Source organism: Pseudophryne corroboree, chromosome 2 (genome assembly GCF_028390025.1).
Source record: "Pseudophryne corroboree isolate aPseCor3 chromosome 2, aPseCor3.hap2, whole genome shotgun sequence".
In the NCBI taxonomy this organism is placed as follows: domain Eukaryota; kingdom Metazoa; phylum Chordata; class Amphibia; order Anura; family Myobatrachidae; genus Pseudophryne; species Pseudophryne corroboree.
The window spans coordinates 856,863,455-856,885,590 of record NC_086445.1 but is presented as its reverse complement, the minus strand read 5'-3'; the positions used below and the strand labels follow the sequence as shown (position 1 = coordinate 856,885,590).

At 44.4% G+C, this 22,136-nt stretch overlaps 1 protein-coding gene across 1 annotated transcript in view; it reads left to right on the top strand.

The window, feature by feature from the left end:
• TRPV1 (transient receptor potential cation channel subfamily V member 1) overlaps window positions 1-22,136 on the top strand; it is a 215,442-nt gene that overhangs the window by 5,824 nt on the left and 187,482 nt on the right. The window contains exons 2-3 of the mRNA XM_063955821.1: window positions 2,711-2,880; window positions 2,984-3,136. Coding sequence (XP_063811891.1) covers window positions 2,711-2,880; window positions 2,984-3,136 — 323 coding nt within the window. The remainder of the gene's footprint in view (window positions 1-2,710; window positions 2,881-2,983; window positions 3,137-22,136) is intronic.

Below are 22,136 nucleotides of genomic sequence, written 5' to 3'. Positions count from 1 at the left end.
TAAAGTAATTTAATAAAATGTTTTGGGTTTTTTGTTTAGTTTTTTTTATGTGTGTCATTAAACTTTTCCAATTGATTTAAGAATAAAACCACCTGTTTGGGAGAGGCCCCACAGTTGGTTATCTTATTCCAGGGGCGGATTGGGATCGAACACCAGCCCGGGAAATTTATGGAAGCAGCCCTAATGAGGGTGGAGTCTGTTGAGGGGGAGGGGCCTGTCAAGAGGGCGGGGTCACTCCTCAGAGGTCCTGATTCTGAGATAGATACAGTTGGGGCCTCCTTTGCTTTACGTTATGCTATTGTTTACCTGTGACTGTGGCCCTCATTCTGAGTTGATTGTTCGCTAGCTACTTTTAGCAGCCATGCAAACGCACTGTCGCCACCCACGGGGGAGTGTATTTTTGCTTTGCAAGTGTGTGATCGCATGTGCAGCCGAGCGTCACAAACACATTTTGTGCAAAACAAGGCCAGCTCTGTAATTACTTATCCTGTGCAATGATTCTAGCGACGGCGGTCTCGGAATTGACTTCAGAAACCCGCCCTGCAAACGCCTGGACATGCCTGCGTTTTCTCAAACACTCCCAGAAAACGGTCAGTTGCCGCCCACAAATGCCCTCTTTCTGTCAATCTCCTTGCGATCGGCTGCGCGAATGGATTAGTCGCTAAAAGCATTGCACAACAACAATGCTTTGTACCCGTACGATGCACGTGCGCATTGCGGTGCATACGCATGCATCAGTTTTGCCGTTTTTTTACCTGATCGCGTCGCTGTGAAAATTGGCAGCGAGTGATCAACTCGGAATGACCCCCTTTATGCATATCTTGCTACAATACCCTTCCCTGATTCACATCTGTATGTCTGAATATACAAGGACTGATAAGCCCACTTTCAGTATCTACTGACACTGCAGTCATGCCTTTAATCTACTTCTGATTTTATTGATTTTTCATTCTACAAACCCCTTTTTTTAACCTTATATGTTTCAAAGTACAGGGAGGAGGAGCACACACTACATACAGCACAGTACAGGGAGGGAGCACACACTACATACAGCACAGTACACGGAGGGAGCACACACTACATACAGCACAGTACAGGGAGGGAGTACACACAAGTAGTGACACACAGACACTGGGGACCAGCGCAGCAGAATCTGTCCCAGTGGCCAATCCGCCCCTTATTACATACATAGCCACCATACTGCATACATAGCCACCACAGTATTACATGAATAGCACCACATTATACAAATAGCACTGCATTACACGTATAGCACCACATTACACGTATAGCACTACACGTAAAGCACTGCATTACACAAATAGCGCCACATAACACGAACAGCACAACATTACAGGTATAGCACCGCACTACACGTATAGCACCGCATTATATGACTAGCACCACATTACATACATAGCCACCGCATTCCATTCATAGACACCGCATAAATAGGCCCATCATCATGGACAGACATTGGGTTGAAGGACGTTGCATTAGAGATTGTCCCAGGGCTGGCTGTGAGTGCTGCCTGGTCAGCTGGCATCCTGAGAACAAGGTACATCCTGCTCCTGTCCAGTCCCCAAACCATACACTGTGACCGGGGACTCCCTATCCTTTACACCATCATGATAATGCAAATAATATAATTAAAAATAACCTCTCTGCGGGGTCCCCTTCAGTGCTCAGTCGCCGCTCTGGCCAGTTCAGTGAGAGTGTGGGAGCTGGGGTGGCAGCGGGTGTAGTGAACCCGGCTCCGACCATCTCTTTGCTGCTGCTCCTGGGCCGGGCTTGTTGAAGAGACATTGGCCAGGGCCAGGGAGAGGATGCTGCTGGGCTGGTTAACTTTCTCAAGGTCCCCCATTGGTAGAAAAGCTTCACCACTTTTCACGGCTCGCGGCACCTGGAAGTGCCCGCTAGCCTAACTTCCGGATTGCATTTCAATGAACCACAAGTACTGGAAGCAGTGTGAGCCAGCCCAGCCTGAGTGTGAATCGGCCTGGCTGAGGGGGGTATGGGACCAGCCCATCGGAATCTGTCATGGTGTCCTGGTGGGCCAATCCACCCCTGGTTCATTCCCAAGCCAAAACGTCCTCATGAAGATCAAAGGAATATAAAAAGCAAATTTGGATGTTTAACTATCTGTCTGAAACTTCATCAGTATTTCTTTTTTGTGAAATGTAAACTGTTCCAAATTATAAAAAGTTTGCTTCAGCATAAATTGATACTTGGAAAAGAGTACACTGTACTTACAGACAGGAAAATACTTTCATATGTTGATTTTTAAAATGAGCTATACGGGCAGTATGGATGGTGTAATAGTTAACATTACTACATCACAAAACTAAAGTCATTGGTTTGACTCCCACCATGGCCCTAACTGTGTGGCGTTTGTATATTCTTCCTGTGCTAGTATGGGTTTTTTCTGGGTACTCCGGTTTCCTCCCACAAGCCATAAAAAATATATACTGGGAAGTTAATTGGCTTTGACAGAAATTATGCCTAGTGTGTACATATACATGTGTTTAGGGCAGACTAGATGAGCCAAGTAGTTCTTATCTGCCATCATATTCTATGTTTATATGTTTTTGACAGCCAAATACATTACCCAAAGTAAATATAAAGAAATAAATCGAAAAACACAGAATAAGATATATAAATAAACCAAATGAAATAATCTATATTAACAATTTGTATTTAAATTTGACAGACAGAGTTCATCTGTGGACTCCATAAACAGCTGTAAGGACAGAACATTTAAGTTATATGACCGAACTAGGATTTTTGATGCTGTAGCCTATGGGGACTGTGATGAGTTAGATGATCTTCTGGTTTATTTGCTCCGGACTCAGAAGCGTCTCACAAACCAAGAGTTTAAAGGTAATTTGTTGACATACCTTTAGTTTAATGTAGCATTCTGGCAAACTATACTATGGTCACAAAAACATGTTCAGATTTATCTATGCTGATTTATATTCCACAGAACCAGAAACAGGGAAAACGTGCTTGCTTAAAGCAATGTTGAATTTGAGTCATGGAAGAAATAGTACTATTCCATTGTTACTGGAAATTGCAGAGAAGACAGATAATTTGAAAGAATTTATAAATTCAGCATATACAGATACCTATTACAGAGGTAAGGCATACTTGTCACCAAAATATGTACTATCTATTTCTCCCTCTCTGCAAATAACTACACTGGCTTCCCATGTCCTCCACAACACCAGCTCTTCATACATCTCAAATCTCTTCTCAAATATTTCACTCTCCCCTCTTAGATGTACTCTCCCCTCAGACACCTGTGACTTGTGAAATCTCTGTTAACCACCACTCATTCCCTTCAGGGACATATCCAGGCAGGGGCGGATTGGGAACAAAAAGAGGCCCTGGAAAAATTTGTACTAGTGTCCCCACATGGGCAGCACCAGAGGTGTAAGGTCTAGCCATGGGCCATGGCAGCAGCACCCTCCCCCAAAGAGTTTCCAGATAGTGGGGATGTCCAGCATCAGGGGGAAGTAAAAGGAAATAAAATTAAATGTTATGAGCACATTATATGATACACCTTTAGAATTTAGGAAACGATATAATTCTTTAGAAATATATATTTTCTTGCTTATTACACCAGCCGTATCCCAATCACTATTCACTCAATCTTATATGTCATCCAAGCAGGCAGACAGAGCATACACTAGATCACAGGTTCTCAAACTCGGTCCTCAGGACCCCACACAGTGCATGTTTTGCAGGTCTCCTCACAGAATCGCAAGTGAAATAATTAGCTCCACCTGTGGAACTTGTAAAATGTGTCAGTGAGTAATGAATACATCTGTGCACTTGCTGGGTTACCTGCAAAACATGCACTGTGTGGGGTCCTGAGGACCGAGTTTGAGAACCACTGCACTAGATCATCTGCAATCACAGTGTCAGGTCTGTGGTTTTGTCTGCCCCCGGAGGGGGCACTAGTGGGTCAGTGGTGGTGCGATGGAGAAACCAAGGAGGCTGTAAAGATTCCTGCGCATATGCGCAACAATGTTTATTAAATGCACACGGATTATAACAGAAATAGAAACGGATGAACTTGAAATAATTTGGTACAGGAAATGCTGAAAATGGTAATATAAACAGTCACAGATATTCAGTTGGTCTGGGAACCAGTGCTGTAATTTAGGCAAAGAACTAGTCTGGAAACTAGAATAGCAATCTGATAGTGATCACTCCCACAGATGGATTGAAACCCAGCAATAATTCTCCACACAGTCAATAGTAATAGTCAATAGTAATGCAGAGTCCACAACCAAGCAAGGTTTAATCAGGAGACTGCATGAAATGCACATGAAGAGGTTGTATTAAGTGCCAGATGTCATAGCACAATGCAGCAAGCAAGTTAACCATACACAGGTGAAAACAATAGATAGCACCTGGAGAGAAGTCTCTACTGCAAACGGTGGAAGCTGACTGTAGCAGAAGCTGGAGCTGAAGTAATGCTGGGACCTGTAGTTCTACAGGAATGCTGGAACCGGGAGATCACTTGGAGATAAGAGAAAATAGTAGATTGCTGGAAACAGGAGTTTGAACACTGGAGACTGGAAACAGGAGTTTGAACACTGGAGACTGGAAACAGGAGTTTGAACACTGGAGACTGGAAACAGGAGTTTGAACACTGGAGAAGGATGCTATGCAGCAATGAGACGCGTTGTCCAAGGCGATGAGACTGATCCAGGAACTGGAGTTTATACCCCTTGGTCTGGGATGATTGGATGTTGCATCTCTGTGAGAACACACCCCGCTGGATTGGGTGTTCAGATCAGCTGCGAGTTACCTGGAGTTAAATGATTCACCAGGAGGGTAATTCTGTAGACAGTTACTGCTATGCACTGCTGGTTGCTGGCTGGGCTCAGTAGTGCATCGGGAGTTAATGCTGTTAACTAGAAGCACTGTGCACTCCAGGCTGCTGGCTGAAACCAGTAGTTTACCAAAAGAGAGTACTGGTTAGGTGGAGCACAGTGAGCTGTGGGCTGCAGGAGATGGACCAGCAGAAACGGGAACCAAGAGATAGAGTTCAGAACCACTACGCTCGCAGACAGAGCATTCATGCAGCCACAACTGGGGCCGTGACCTCCGGAGGTCTGCACACCAGCGCGCTGGTAAGCGAGATGCTGCTGAACGCCGATTCCTGACAGTACCCCCTCCTTTATGGGTGGGCACCAAACACCCCTGAGGCTTGAAGAGAAACAGTCCATGGAAAGCTTGGACTAACCATGAAGCATGAACACCAGTGGCGTAGATCCAACTCCACACCCTGATGAGTCTGGACCTTAGGAGCCGCTGGAAGAATTTTCTGGAAACGATTCAATGGTCTACGGAGAGAAATATGAAATGAGTTGGGAACTTTCAAACAGGGAACTTTCAACTTATAAACCACTGGATTAATGACACACTCTACTGGAAATGCACCAATGAAATGTGGAGCGAGGAATACACAAAAGCAGAGGTCCTCAAAAGTCTTCCCAACTTTCATCTTCAGAAGAAAGACTTTTCTCGTCAGAACAAGTAGACCATTCATGATCATTTGAGACAGAATTTACTTCCTGGGAGAAGACATAGCTAGGAAGGATAGAACCTCCCATAATGTAAGTCGTCATCAACAAACTCACTTTCAGAGTCAGAGTCTAGGTCTAGTGTGGTCATGGGAGTCTTTTGTTTAGGAACAACAGTATCTGAGACAACCTGTGGACCAGTGAATTTGAAGCTATATGAGACACCAGGACTAGAGTTAACGGCAGCATAGCCAACACTTACGTCAACAGATGGTAGACTTTGAACTGGTTTTGGAGCTCTCCAATTCCTGTAATTCTTGAAATCTCTGATATATTGATTCAACAAAACCTGATTATGTTTGGAAAGAGTTGAGTCGAAAAACTGAGAACTGGAAGACTGATCAGAAGAGTGAGCAGATGTTGAATCCAGGGAGTCAATACTTTCAGAAGTGTTGCTGTAGGATGGAGACACGGAAGTATATGCAACTTTCAAATCTAAAGTCTGAGAACCTTGTCTTGACTTTGCAGCTTGGAAATCTTTAATAGATTGGTCTAATGTATCCTGATTTTGCACAGACAGATGTTGGAGAGGATTCAGCAGTAGGCAGACTGTTGACAAATTGGCCAGAATGCCCAGATGACTTTGAATGTATTAACTTTGGAGCAAACTCCTGTTTTACTGCTTCGAGGAAAGCGGGTAGATCATTCAGTAGCGGATCTTTAGAGTCAATGAGAGGATTCACCCAATCCAGTGCTTTACCTTTGAAGAACAGGAGGAAATATCTGATTGCATTGACTGGAGTAATACTCACTGAAGATCCTGAGTTAGTAAAAGCGAGATATTGGCTCGCTAATGCACGGAACTGAGCATAGTCACCATCAAAGTAGATTGGAGCTTGTGTATCAAGTGGACACTTGGAAGGCTGAAAGTCAATTGAAGTATCGGAAGACCATGTAGGACACTTGAGAGTAGAGGACTGGAATAAGCATTCAGAAGCAGGAGTAAAATCAACTTGAAATGCTCTAGGGTGGAGAGAGGACGTCATCTCCAGGATTGACTGATGGGAATTCTCAGCTGAGGTTGACTGAATACTAGAAGCTTTATCTTGGGGTGAGATGCTTAGAGCCTCCATCTGGGTTGAGGCAACTGCACTATCTGCAAGAACTGTGGACTCTGGACATATTGACTGGAGTTCCTTACTTGAAATACTGGGGAGAACCACACCGGGTTCGAAGGAACTGGAATCGGCAGGGACCGACGGCAACTTTGGACAAATGGATGAAACCGGGATTTGTTCAGGACTACTTGAATTGACTTGAACTGAAGGAGGCTGATCTGGACAGACAGATGGGACCGGATTGGGTCCAGAAAAGCTTGAACCGACTGGAAACGGAGGATTCTTCGGACTGACGGATAGGACCGGATTTGATCCAAAGATGCTGGAATCAGCTGGAACCGAAGGAGGCTGATCCGGACAGACGGATGGGACAGGATTGGGTCCGGAAGAGCTTGAACCGGCTGGAACCGGAGGACTCTTCAGACTGACGGATAGGACCGGATTTGGTCCGAAGATGCTGGAATCGGCTGGAACCGAAGCAGGTAGCTCATCGTTGGAAATGGAGCTACTCGCGCTGGCTGGAACCAGTGGAGTCTTTGGACCGACGGCTGGAACCGGGTTAGGTCCATTGATACCTGACTCTTTATAGACAGAATACGGATGTTCAGATGATCCCTCTTGGAGTGGTACAGAGCTGGTAGCACTCTCTGCAGTTGGCAAACAAAAGTTCATGTCTGTATCTATGGCTTTAAGAATTCCTCCTGGGATCTTGGCCCTGGAGACCTCTCTTGAGGCTGAAACTCCAAAGACCCCTCCTGGGGTTAATAGATTAGACACACTTCTTTGAGTTGCATTCCCAGATGCCACTTCTGGAATCTGAACATCAGATACCCCCTCTGGGGTCACAACATCAGATGCCCCACCTGGGGCTGTAGAACCAGAAACTACTTTAGTTATGGGTAACATAAATAGTCTCTTTTGATTTCTGAACTTGGAGTTGGGCCTATTTGTCACAGGACCCCAATCGTAGACTTTTTGGACACTCCTGTCCGGAGTAGAGGAAATTGGAACTGTAGATGATACACTGGAAGGTCTGCAGGTGGGAACTCTGCGATGTTGGGACCTGTCACCAACTTTTGACTTGCGGAGAGAACAGTCTCTAATGAGGAGACAAGAACTCCCACAGTAGAAACAGAGGTGAAGCTGCTTGCGATACCGGCGTTCAGCTTCCGAGAGTCTGGAGCGCGGGTAGCTCTGAAATCTTCCCTCTCTTTGCACAGGAGGAGAGACTTTAGTTTTAAGAAAGTCTGATATCATGGTTCTATTAGTCTCAGTAGCTTGAGCGGGACTTTTTACTGCGTTTAAAGCACCTCCTAGGATTTCTGGTATTATTGGAATAATTCTTGATAGAAGACTTTGAAGTTGTTCCAATAGATGACAGAGAGTGCTTATTGGTTCAGGTTTCACAGCAGAATACAGAGGAGTCTTGGAACCTTCGAAGGAGGAAGTTGCCCTCTCAGGAGAATTAGCTTTAAAGGGATTGCCATAGGTTTCATTTGAACGAGGGCCAACCATAGGAACGGATTGTGCAGGAGAAACTGGAATAACTGGAGCAGGAGTGACTTGAACAGGAACCAGAGGAGAAACAGAACTTGTAAGGGACTGCTGCAAGGTATCCAAGCAGGTAGACATTCCCTGTAGAAACAGGATCACTTGCTGTTGCGCAGCCTATTGACCATCGAGTCGTGATGCAAAACCTTGGAGGGTCCCTGACCCCACACTCTGACCACCATCCGAGTCCATTCGCCTTAGACAAACTGTCAGGTCTGTGGTTTTGTCTGCCCCCGGAGGGGGCACTAGTGGGTCAGTGGTGGTGTGTGATGGAGAAACCGAGGAGGCTGTAAAGATTCCTGCGCATGTGCGCAACAATGTTTATTAAATGCACACGGATTATAACAGAAATAGAAACGGATGAACTTGAAATAATTTGGTACAGGAAATGCTGAAAATGGTAATATAAACAGTCACAGATATTCAGTTGGTCTGGAAACCAGTGCAGTAATTTAGGCAATGAACTAGTCTGGAAACTAGAATAGCAATCTGATAGTGATCGCTCCCACAGATGGATTGAAACCCAGCAATAATTCTCCACACAGTCAATAGTAATGCAAAGTCCACAACCAAGCAAGGTTTAAGCAGGAAACTGCATGAAATGCACATGAAGAGGTTGTATTAAGTGCCAGATGTCATAGCACAATGCAGCAAGCAAGTTAACCATACACAGGTGAAAACAATAGATAGCACCTGGAGAGAAGTCTCTACTGCAAACGGTGGAAGCTGACTGTAGCAGAAGCTGGAGCTGATGTAATGCTGGGACCTGTAGTTCTACAGGAATGCTGGAACCGGGAGATCACTTGGAGATAAGAGAAAATAGTAGATTGCTGGAAACAGGAGTTTGAACACTGGAGACTGGAAACAGGAGTTTGAACACTGGAGACTGGAAACAGGAGTTTGAACACTGGAGACTGGAAACAGGAGTTTGAACACTGGAGACTGGAAACAGGACCGGGACCCAGGAGATGCTATGCAGCAATGCAACGCATTGTCCAAGGTAACGAGACTGAGCCAGGAACTGGAGTTTATACCCCTTGGTCTGGGATGATTGGATGTTGAATCTCTGTGAGAACACACCACGCTGGATTGGGTGTTCAGATCAGCTGTGAGTTACCTGGAGTTAATGATTCACCAGGAGGGTAATTCTGTAGACAGTTACTGCTATGCACTGCTGGTTGCTGGCTGGGCTCAGTAGTGCATCGGGAGTTAATGCTGTTAACTAGAAGCACTGTGCACTCCAGGCTGCTGGCTGAAACCAGTAGTTTACCAAAAGAGAGTACTGGTTAGGTGGAGCACAGTGAGCTGTGGGCTGCAGGAGACGGACCAGCAGAAACGGGAACCAAGAGTTGGAGTTCAGAGGTACTCAGCGACATTAGTCACTACGCTCGCGTACAGTGCATTCATGCAGCCGCAACTTGGGCCATGACTTCCGGAGGCCTGCACACCAGCGCGCTGGTGAGATGCTGCTGAACGCTGATTCCTGACACACAGGCTAAGTGGCAAAGTAATTTTCATATATGCAAATTGTTTGTCATCTTATTCATTATGTCTATAAATACTTAGGACCACATGTCCTCAAACAAAACAGGCCCCATGGATGCGTCGGCCCACCGGGAATCTTCCCTACAGACCCTATGGCCAATCCGCCTCTGTATCCAGGAATGGGGGTGGGCAATTAGGGCAATCAAACAACCCCTCCTCCTCCCTTTCCACGACACTTATTTTCTGCCCACTGTGTTGGCCAGTATACAAAGGGCCTGTCTAAGCTTAATCATTTTGGTAAGTGAATACTGATTTTGGTGTCCCTTCGTGGGATAAACCCTTTTTATTTATATGTTCTTATCGCATTTCATTTAAATTTGGGCCAGGAACTAGACTCTTGGCATGAATCATGGATATAAATAGCAGTAGTTGTGTAGTTTGTAATAATTCTAGTGCTAGGTGGAATAATAATATAAATTTACAAAAGTGTTCCAATATGCATCATACCATACAGAACCCTTAGTAATAAAACACAATGGCACCTGACAGGAAAAAAAACACATTGGCCGCCACAGCAAAATTTGAAACACATTTGCTCAGATAGGAAAAAATAATAAAACACATAGGGGTATATGCAATTTCCGGGCGAATTGCGGCATTTTTTTGCCCGTTTTTAAATTCGACACAATTTGACTGTCGAATTCCGGCCGGCGGGTGCCGGAATTCGACATATTCAATAAAAAACGGATTTGACAGTCCCGCTATCGAAAAACGGACCAATTGACGGATTAGTGCGTCCTGGATTCGACTTTTCCGACGGCACAAAAAACGTTAAATAACCCGAATTTTTTTTGCGTGGGGTCCCCCCTCCTAAGCATAACCAGCCTCGGGCTCTTTGAGCCGATCCTGGTTGCAGAAATATGGGAAAAAAATTGACAGGGGTTCCCCCATATTTAAGCAACCAGCATCGGGCTCTGCGCCTAGTCCTGGTTCCAAAAATACGGGGGACAAAAAGAGTAGGGGTCCCCCGTATTTTTTACACCAGCATCGGGCTCCACTAGCTGGAGAGATAATGCCACAGCCGGGGGACACTTTTATATCAGTCCCTACGGCCGTGGCATTAAATACCCAACTAGTCACCCCTGGCCGGGGTACCCTGTAGGAGTGGGGACCCCTTAAATCAAGGGGTCCCCCCCCTCCAGCCACCCAAGGGCCAGGGGTGAAGCCAGAGGCTGTCCCCCCCATCCAAGGGCTGCGGATGGGAGGCTGATAGCCATGTGTAAAAATCAAAGAATATTGTTTTTTGCAGCAGAACTACAAGTCCCAGCAAGCCTCCCCCGCAAGCTGGTACTTGGAGAACCACAAGTACCAGCATGCGGGGGTAAAACGGGCCCGCTGGTACCTGTATTTCTACTGCAAAAAAATACCCAAATAAAAACAGGACACAGACACCGTGAAAGTAAAACTTTATTACATACATGCCGACACACATACTTACCTATGTTGACACGCCGACTCTGGCCACGTCTCCGTCTGACGACAGAATCCGGGGTACCTGAAATTAAAATTATACTCACCTAAATCCAGTGTCCTGTTCTTTTTTTGTAATCCACGTACTTGGCAAAAAAAAAAAACCACACAGCACCTCCATTATGTTCAATGGTGGGAACTTTGACCGCGAGTAACCTCACCGCTGACCGCAAAGTTCCCACCATTGAACATAATGGAGGTGCTGTGCGATGCGCTGTCTGACAGCTCAGACGCGCATAGGCAATCAGGAGAGTGCCACGACGTGGCGCTCCCTGATTGCCTGAAGGGACCCTCTGTGACAGGAGTCACGGGGGGTCTCAGCATTCGGGGAAAGGGGTCCCATGTGGGACCCACTTTCAGTCCGTGTGGATCGGGTATGCGGTTTGTTTTTTTACCATTGCAGAAATGTCGAATTTGTCAAATGTCGAATTTCCAAAAGTCGAATCTGAAAAGTCAGTTTTTTGTCGAAAAGTACTGTATTGCATTGTCGATTTTTTTTTTTGTCGAAAATGTCCCGTTTTTCGACATTTGCGGCAATTCGACCGCAATTGCATATACCCCCATAGGCTTCACATGAAAAACCCATTGAAAAATAATAAAACACATGATAGCCCTGATAAGAAAAAACAAACATATTGACCCTGATAGTTAAAAAATATAACACATCGGCCACGATAGAAAAAAACCCAAACACGATGGTCCCCAATAGGAAAAATTTAAACGCAGGTACCCACATTGGGTACAAACACATTAGCTCTGATTTAGAAAAAAACAAACACATTGGCCCTGACGGGAAGCAGTTTCCCGACAGTCAGAATCCTGGCGGTCATAATACCAACGCTGGAATCAGATGGGAACTCGGCGGTCGAAATCCCATCCAGGGCCCCGAATCCACACCCGGGAAGTGGGGAAGGGGGAGTCCACGCCACCCACTAAGGGGGAATAAATTAGTGTGGCATGCGGTAAGGGCAGCGAGCTTACGAGGGGACATGTTGCGCTCGCCGTCGGGATCCCACATTTTGGAATTCTGGCATCAGTATTATAAACACATCAGCCCCATGAAAAACACAAAAACACATTGACCGTGATAGGAATAAAAATAAAGCACGTAGGTGCCACAGAAAAAATAGAACACATACGTTTTGCAGGAAAAAAACAAAACACATTGGCCCCAATAGGAAAAAAACAAACACACTGGCACCTATGGGAAAAAAAGAAAACACATCAGCCCCGATATAAAAAAAAAATACAAACACATTGACCCTAATATGATAAAACAAACACATTGGGGTAAATTTACTAAGATGGGAGTTCTATTTAAGATGGGATGTTACCCATAGCAACCAGTCAGATTCCAGGTATTATCTTCTAGGCAGTGCTAGATAAATGAGAAGTAATGTAGATTCTGGTTGCTATGGGCAACATCCCATCTTAAATACAACTCCCATCTTAGTAAATTAACCACACTGGCTCTGACAGGAAAAAAAACACATTAGCCCTGATAGCAAAAAAATAAAACACACTGGCCCTGATAGGAAAACATGAAACACATTGGTCCCAATAGGAAAAAGACCCAAATACATTGGCCCCAATAGGAAAGAAAAAACAAGCGCAATGGCCTGTGATAGGAAAACACAAACAGACACATTGACCCTGATAGGATAAAAACAAATACATTGGGGTAAATTTACTAAGGTCCCGATTTTGACCGAGATGCCGTTTTTTCATCAAAGTGTCATCTCGGTAATTTACTAAACTCAAATCACGGCAGTGATGAGGGCATTCGTAATATTTGGAAGTCCTAGGAAAAAATCACGAATGAATACACCATCGGTCAAAACGCGGCTGTTTAAGTATGAATCTCGGTCATTTACTAAGAAGTGCAAAGCAAAAAAAAACAAAACACTGCCGTGAAAAATTACAACTCGTAAAAAAGTGCTTAAAAAAAACAGACCTGCTTTTTTTATCCGTGATTGGATAGGCATGCACGGATCCATGAGATCCGTGCATGTATATCAGTGGGAAGGGGTGGGAAAGTGATTATTTTCTCAACAAAAATTGCGTGGGGTCCCCCCTCCTAAGCATAACCAGCCTCGGGCTCTTTGAGCCGATCCTGGTTGCAGAAATATGGGAAAAAAATTGACAGGGGTTCCCCCATATTTAAGCAACCAGCATCGGGCTCTGCGCCTAGTCCTGGTTCCAAAAATACGGGGGACAAAAAGAGTAGGGGTCCCCCGTATTTTTAAAACCAGCACCGGGCTCCACTAGCTGGACAGATAATGCCACAGCCGGGGGTCACTTTTATATAGTGCCCTGCGGCCGTGGCATCAAATATCCAACTAGTCACCCCTGGCCGGGGTACCCTGGGGGAGTGGGGACCCCTTCAATCAAGGGGTTCCCCCCCCCAGCCACCCAAGGGCCAGGGGTGAAGCCCGAGGCTGTCCCCCCCATCCAATTGGCTGCGGATGGGGGGCTGATAGCCTTTTGTGAAAATGAAAAGATATTGTTTTTAGTAGCAGTACTACAAGTCCCAGCAAGCCTCCCCCGCATGCTGGTACTTGGAGAACCACAAGTACCAGCATGCGGCGGAAAAACGGGCCCGCTGGTACCTGTAGTACTACTACTAAAAAAATACCCAAAAAAAGACAATACACACACACCTTGAAAGTAAAGTTTTATTACATACATCCACACAAACATACATACATACTTACCTTATGTTCACACGAGGGTCGGTCCTCTTCTCCAGTAGAATCCAAGGGGTACCTGTTGAATAAATTCTACTCACCAGATCCAGGGTCCCAGGCTCCTCGGAGAATCCTTTTGTAATCCACGTACTTGATTAAAAAAAAAAAAAACGGACACCCGAGCCACGCACTGAAAGGGGACCCATGTTTTGCACATGGGCCCCCTTTCCCCGAATGCCAGAAACCCACTCTGACTGATGTCTAAGTGGGTTTCTTCAGCCAATCAGGGAGCGCCACGTTGTAGCACCCTCCTGATCGGCTGTGTGCTCCTGTACTGTATGACAGGCGGCACACGGCAGTGTTACAATGTAGCGCCTATGCGCTCCATTGTAACCAATGGTGGGAACTTTCTGCCCTGCGGTTGACCGAAAGTGACCTCACCGCTGAGCAGAAAGTTCCCACCATTGGTTACAATGGAGCGCATAGGCGCTACATTGTAACACTGCCGCGTGCTGCCTGTCAGTCAGTACAGGAGCACACAGCCGATCAGGAGGGTGCTACAACGTGGCGCTCCCTGATTGGCTGAAGAAACCCACTTAGACATCAGTCAGAGTGGGTTTCTGGCATTCGGGGAAAGGGGGCCCATGTGCAAACATGGGTCCCCTTTCAGTGCGTGGCTCGGGTGTCTGTTTTTTTTTTTTAATCAAGTACGTGGATTACAAAAGGATTCTCCGAGGAGCCTGGGACCCTGGATCTGGTGAGTAGAATTTATTCAGCAGGTACCCCTTGGATTCTACTGGAGAAGAGGACCGACCCTCGTGTGAACATAAGGTAAGTATGTATGTATGTTTGTGTGGATGTATGTAATAAAACTTTACTTTCAAGGTGTGTGTGTATTGTCTTTTTTTGGGTATTTTTTTAGTAGTAGTACTACAGGTACCAGCGAGCCCGTTTTTCCGCCGCATGCTGGTACTTGTGGTTCTCCAAGTACCAGCATGCGGGGGAGGCTTGCTGGGCCTTGTAGTACTGCTACTAAAAACAATATCTTGTCATTTTCACAAAAGGCTATCAGCCCCCCATCCGCAGCCAATTGGATGGGGGGACAGTCTCGGGCTTCACCCCTGGCCCTTGGGTGGCTGGGGGGGGGACCCCTTGATTGAAGGGGTCCCCACTCCCCCAGGGTACCCCGGCCAGGGGTGACTAGTTGGATATTTGATGCCACGGCCGCAGGGCACTATATAAAAGTGACCCCCGGCTGTGGCATTATCTGTCCAGCTAGTGGAGCCCGGTGCTGGTTTTAAAAATACGGGGGACCCCTACTCTTTTTGTCCCCCGTATTTTTGGAACCAGGACCAGGCGCAGAGCCCGATGCTGGTTGCTTAAATATGGGGGAACCCCTGTCAATTTTTTTCCCATATTTCTGCAACCAGGATCGGCTCAAAGAGCCCGAGGCTGGTTATGCTTAGGAGGGGGGACCCCACGCAATTTGTTTTTAAGTTTTACAGTGTTTATTGAAAAAAAAAAAAAAATGAACCCCAGCACGGATCACACAGATCCGGCCGAGATTCATTTTGAAAAAGTCGGCAGTGTTTTGCTAATCACTGCCGTAAAAAACTGAAAAAAAAAACTAATGACATCGACATCGGAAAACCCGAAAAGGCAAAATACGGCAGCTTAGTAAATTAGTCGTAATAAATTCAAAAAGTTGCAATTTTACACTGTCGATGTCATTCGTGATTGAACTTTGACCTCAAACGGGAAAACACGAATTTTAGTAAATTTACCCCATTGTCTCTGATAGGGAAAACACAAACACAGTGGCCCTGATAGGAAAAAAACACATGGCCCTGACAGGAAAAAATAAACACATTGGTCCCAATAGGAAAAAACAAACACTTTGGCCTGTGATAGGAAAAAAACACATTGGGCCTGAAAGGAATAAAAATATAGCTAATTGGTCCTGATAGGAAAAGAAAACACATTTAAAATAAAGCACATTGGCCTTGATAGGAAAAAACAAACACAGTGGTCTCAAAAGGAAAAAACAAACACATCAGCCAAGATAGAATAATACAAACACACCAGCCCTGATCAGAATAAAATAAAAAGCACATAGGCCCCCACAGAAAAAACAACAACATTAGGTTCACAGGAAAAACCAAACACATTGGTCCCAATAAGAAAAAAACAAATTGCCCCCAATAAAAAACAAACACAATGGCCTGTGATAGAAAAAAAAAACCACATTGGCCCTGATAGGAATAAAAAAAAGCACATTGGACCTGTTAGTAAATAATATACACATCCGTCCTGATAGTAAAAAAAACAAACGCATTGGCGCCGACAGGAAAAAATAAACATATTGGCCCAGATAGGAAAAAACAAATACATTTGCTCAGATAGGAATAAAACAAAAAAATGGTCTATGATACAAAAAAAAAAACCAAATACATTGCCCCCCTCCCAATAAAACACATAAGATTTGCAGGAAAACACAAAACAAAAACACATTGACCCCCAATGGAAACAAACAAACACATTTGCCCCGATAGGATAAAATAAAACACATTGGCACCGATAGAAAAAACAAATACATTGACTCTGATAGGAAAAAACAAACACATTACACCCAAATAGGAAAACAATAAAACATAAACCTCCAATAGGAAAAAATAAAACTCTGCCCAGATTGGACAAAATAAACATGTTGGTCCCGATAGGAAAAAATAAAACACATTTGCTACAATAGGAAAACAACAAACACAATGTCCCCCAATAGGAAAAAAATAAAACACATTAGACCAGATAGGATAAAAACACACTGACCCACGATAGGAAAAGCCTAAATACAATGGCCCCCAACAGGAAACAAACAAAACAAAACACATTGTCCTCAACAGGAACAAACAAAACACATTGTCCCCACCGGGAAAAAAACAAAACACATAGGCCCCAATAGGAAAAACACTAAACACAATGGTCTGTGATAGGGAAAAAAAGTACATTGCCCTGATAGGAATAAAAATAAAGCATACTGTATAGGTTAGTGAGAGTCAGGGGAAGCTGCTGCCATTGATTCACTTCTACTAGACTTTTCCTGTGTTGCTGCCCACTTATGGTAATTCCAAACATGTGCAATTAAACTTCCCCCAGCCTTCAAATCTATCAGCGTTCTTTAGAAAATACTAGAGATGAGCGGGTTCGGTTTCTTTGAATCCGAACCCGCACGAACTTCACTTTTTTTTTCACGGGTCCGAGCGACTCGGATCTTCCCGCCTTGCTCGGTTAACCCGAGCGCGCCCGAACGTCATCATGACGCTGTCGGATTCTCGCGAGACTCGGATTCTATATAAGGAGCCGCGCGTCGCCGCCATTTTCACACGTGCATTGAGATTGATAGGGAGAGGACGTGGCTGGCGTCCTCTCCATTAGAATAGATTAGAAGAGAGAGAGAGAGAGAGAGAGATTGTGCAGACAGAGTTTACCACAGTGACCAGTGCAGTTGTTGTTAAGTTAACTTTTATTTAATATATCCGTTCTCTGCTATATCCGTTCTCTGCCTGAAAAAAACGATACACAGCAGTCACACAGTGTGACTCAGTCTGTGTGCACTCAGCTCAGCCCAGTGTGCTGCACATCAATGTATAAAAGCTTATAATAATTGTGGGGGAGACTGGGGAGCACTGCAGGTTGTTATAGCAGGAGCCAGGAGTACATAATATTATATTAATTTAAAATTAAACAGTGCACACTTTTGCTGCAGGAGTGCCACTGCCAGTGTGACTAGTGGTGACCAGTGCCTGACCACCAGTATAGTAGTATATTGTTGTATACTATCTCTTTATCAACCAGTCTATATTAGCAGCAGACACAGTACAGTGCGGTAGTTCACGGCTGTGGCTACCTCTGTGTCGGCAGTCGGCACTCGGCAGGCAGTCCGTCCATCCATAATTGTATAATTATATACCACCTAACCGTGGTATTTTTTTTTCTTTCTTTATACCGTCGTCATAGTCATACTAGTTGTTACGAGTATACTACTATCTCTTTATCAACCAGTGTACAGTGCGGTAGTTCACGGCTGTGGCTACCTCTGTGTCGGCAGTCGGCAGGCAGTCCGTCCATCCATAATTGTATTATTATAATATATACCACCTAACCGTGTTTTTTTTTTCATTCTTTATACCGTCATAGTGTCATACTAGTTGTTACGAGTATACTACTATCTCTTTATCAACCAGTGTACAGTGCGGTAGTTCACGGCTGTGGCTACCTCTGTGTCGGCAGTCGGCAGGCAGTCCGTCCATCCATAATTGTATTATAATATATACCACCTAACCGTGGTTTTTTTTTCATTCTTTATACCGTCATAGTGTCATACTAGTTGTTACGAGTATACTACTATCTCTTTATCAACCAGTGTACAGTGCGGTAGTTCACGGCTGTGGCTACCTCTGTGTCGGCAGTCGGCAGGCAGTCCGTCCATCCATAATTGTATTATAATATATACCACCTAACCGTGGTTTTTTTTTCATTCTTTATACCGTCATAGTCAGTCATACTAGTTGTTACGAGTATACTACTATCTCTTTATCAACCAGTGTACAGTGCGGTAGTTCACGGCTGTGGCTACCTCTGTGTCGGCACTCGGCAGGCAGTCCGTCCATCCATAATTGTATTATAATATATACCACCTAACCGTGGTTTTTTTTTCATTCTTTATACCGTCATAGTGTCATACTAGTTGTTACGAGTATACTACTATCTCTTTATCAACCAGTGTACAGTGCGGTAGTTCACGGCTGTGGCTACCTCTGTGTCGGCAGTCGGCAGGCAGTCCGTCCATCCATAATTGTATTATAATATATACCACCTAACCGTGGTTTTTTTTTCATTCTTTATACCGTCATAGTGTCATACTAGTTGTTACGAGTATACTACTATCTCTTTATCAACCAGTGTACAGTGCGGTAGTTCACGGCTGTGGCTACCTCTGTGTCGGCAGTCGGCAGGCAGTCCGTCCATCCATAATTGTATTATAATATATACCACCTAACCGTGGTTTTTTTTTCATTCTTTATACCGTCATAGTCAGTCATACTAGTTGTTACGAGTATACTACTATCTCTTTATCAACCAGTGTACAGTGCGGTAGTTCACGGCTGTGGCTACCTCTGTGTCGGAACTCGGCAGGCAGTCCGTCCATCCATAATTGTATTACAATATATACCACCTAACCGTGGTTTTTTTTTCATTCTTTATACCGTCATAGTCAGTCATACTAGTTGTTACGAGTATACTACTATCTCTTTATCAACCAGTGTACAGTGCGGTAGTTCACGGCTGTGGCTACCTCTGTGTCGGAACTCGGCAGGCAGTCCGTCCATCCATAATTGTATTATTATAATATATACCACCTAACCGTGGTTTTTTTTTCATTCTTTATACCGTCATAGTGTCATACTAGTTGTTACGAGTATACTACTATCTCTTTATCAACCAGTGTACAGTGCGGTAGTTCACGGCTGTGGCTACCTCTGTGTCGGCAGTCGGCAGGCAGTCCGTCCATCCATAATTGTATTATAATATATACCACCTAACCGTGGTTTTTTTTTCATTCTTTATACCGTCATAGTCAGTCATACTAGTTGTTACGAGTATACTACTATCTCTTTATCAACCAGTGTACAGTGCGGTAGTTCACGGCTGTGGCTACCTCTGTGTCGGCACTCGGCAGGCAGTCCGTCCATCCATAATTGTATTATAATATATACCACCTAACCGTGGTTTTTTTTTCATTCTTTATACCGTCATAGTGTCATACTAGTTGTTACGAGTATACTACTATCTCTTTATCAACCAGTGTACAGTGCGGTAGTTCATGGCTGTGGCTACCTCTGTGTCGGCAGTCGGCAGGCAGTCCGTCCATCCATAATTGTATTATAATATATACCACCTAACCGTGGTTTTTTTTTCATTCTTTATACCGTCATAGTGTCATACTAGTTGTTACGAGTATACTACTATCTCTTTATCAACCAGTGTACAGTGCGGTAGTTCACGGCTGTGGCTACCTCTGTGTCGGCAGTCGGCAGGCAGTCCGTCCATCCATAATTGTATTATAATATATACCACCTAACCGTGGTTTTTTTTTCATTCTTTATACCGTCATAGTCAGTCATACTAGTTGTTACGAGTATACTACTATCTCTTTATCAACCAGTGTACAGTGCGGTAGTTCACGGCTGTGGCTACCTCTGTGTCGGAACTCGGCAGGCAGTCCGTCCATCCATAATTGTATTACAATATATACCACCTAACCGTGGTTTTTTTTTCATTCTTTATACCGTCATAGTCAGTCATACTAGTTGTTACGAGTATACTACTATCTCTTTATCAACCAGTGTACAGTGCGGTAGTTCACGGCTGTGGCTACCTCTGTGTCGGAACTCGGCAGGCAGTCCGTCCATCCATAATTGTATTATTATAATATATACCACCTAACCGTGGTTTTTTTTTCATTCTTTATACCGTCATAGTGTCATACTAGTTGTTACGAGTATACTACTATCTCTTTATCAACCAGTGTACAGTGCGGTAGTTCACGGCTGTGGCTACCTCTGTGTTGGCAGTCGGCAGGCAGTCCGTCCATCCATAATTGTATTATAATATATACCACCTAACCGTGGTTTTTTTTTCATTCTTTATACCGTCATAGTCAGTCATACTAGTTGTTACGAGTATACTACTATCTCTTTATCAACCAGTGTACAGTGCGGTAGTTCACGGCTGTGGCTACCTCTGTGTCGGCACTCGGCAGGCAGTCCGTCCATCCATAATTGTATTATAATATATACCACCTAACCGTGGTTTTTTTTTCATTCTTTATACCGTCATAGTGTCATACTAGTTGTTACGAGTATACTACTATCTCTTTATCAACCAGTGTACAGTGCGGTAGTTCATGGCTGTGGCTACCTCTGTGTCGGCAGTCGGCAGGCAGTCCGTCCATCCATAATTGTATTATAATATATACCACCTAACCGTGGTTTTTTTTTCATTCTTTATACCGTCATAGTGTCATACTAGTTGTTACGAGTATACTACTATCTCTTTATCAACCAGTGTACAGTGCGGTAGTTCACGGCTGTGGCTACCTCTGTGTCGGCAGTCGGCAGGCAGTCCGTCCATCCATAATTGTATTATAATATATACCACCTAACCGTGGTTTTTTTTTCATTCTTTATACCGTCATAGTCAGTCATACTAGTTGTTACGAGTATACTACTATCTCTTTATCAACCAGTGTACAGTGCGGTAGTTCACGGCTGTGGCTACCTCTGTGTCGGAACTCGGCAGGCAGTCCGTCCATCCATAATTGTATTACAATATATACCACCTAACCGTGGTTTTTTTTTCATTCTTTATACCGTCATAGTCAGTCATACTAGTTGTTACGAGTATACTACTATCTCTTTATCAACCAGTGTACAGTGCGGTAGTTCACGGCTGTGGCTACCTCTGTGTCGGAACTCGGCAGGCAGTCCGTCCATCCATAATTGTATTATTATAATATATACCACCTAACCGTGGTTTTTTTTTCATTCTTTATACCGTCATAGTGTCATACTAGTTGTTACGAGTATACTACTATCTCTTTATCAACCAGTGTACAGTGCGGTAGTTCACGGCTGTGGCTACCTCTGTGTCGGCACTCGGCAGGCAGTCCGTCCATCCATAATTGTATTACAATATATACCACCTAACCGTGGTTTTTTTATACCACCTAACCGTGGCAGTCCGTCCATAATTGTATACTAGTATCCAATCCATCCATCTCCATTGTTTACCTGAGGTGCCTTTTAGTTCTGCCTATAAAATATGGAGAACAAAAAAGTTGAGGTTCCAAAATTAGGGAAAGATCAAGATCCACTTCCACCTCGTGCTGAAGCTGCTGCCACTAGTCATGGCCGAGACGATGAAATGCCAGCAACGTCGTCTGCCAAGGCCGATGCCCAATGTCATAGTACAGAGCATGTCAAATCCAAAACACCAAATATCAGAAAAAAAAGGACTCCAAAACCTAAAATAAAATTGTCGGAGGAGAAGCGTAAACTTGCCAATATGCCATTTACCACACGGAGTGGCAAGGAACGGCTGAGGCCCTGGCCTATGTTCATGGCTAGTGGTTCAGCTTCACATGAGGATGGAAGCACTCAGCCTCTCGC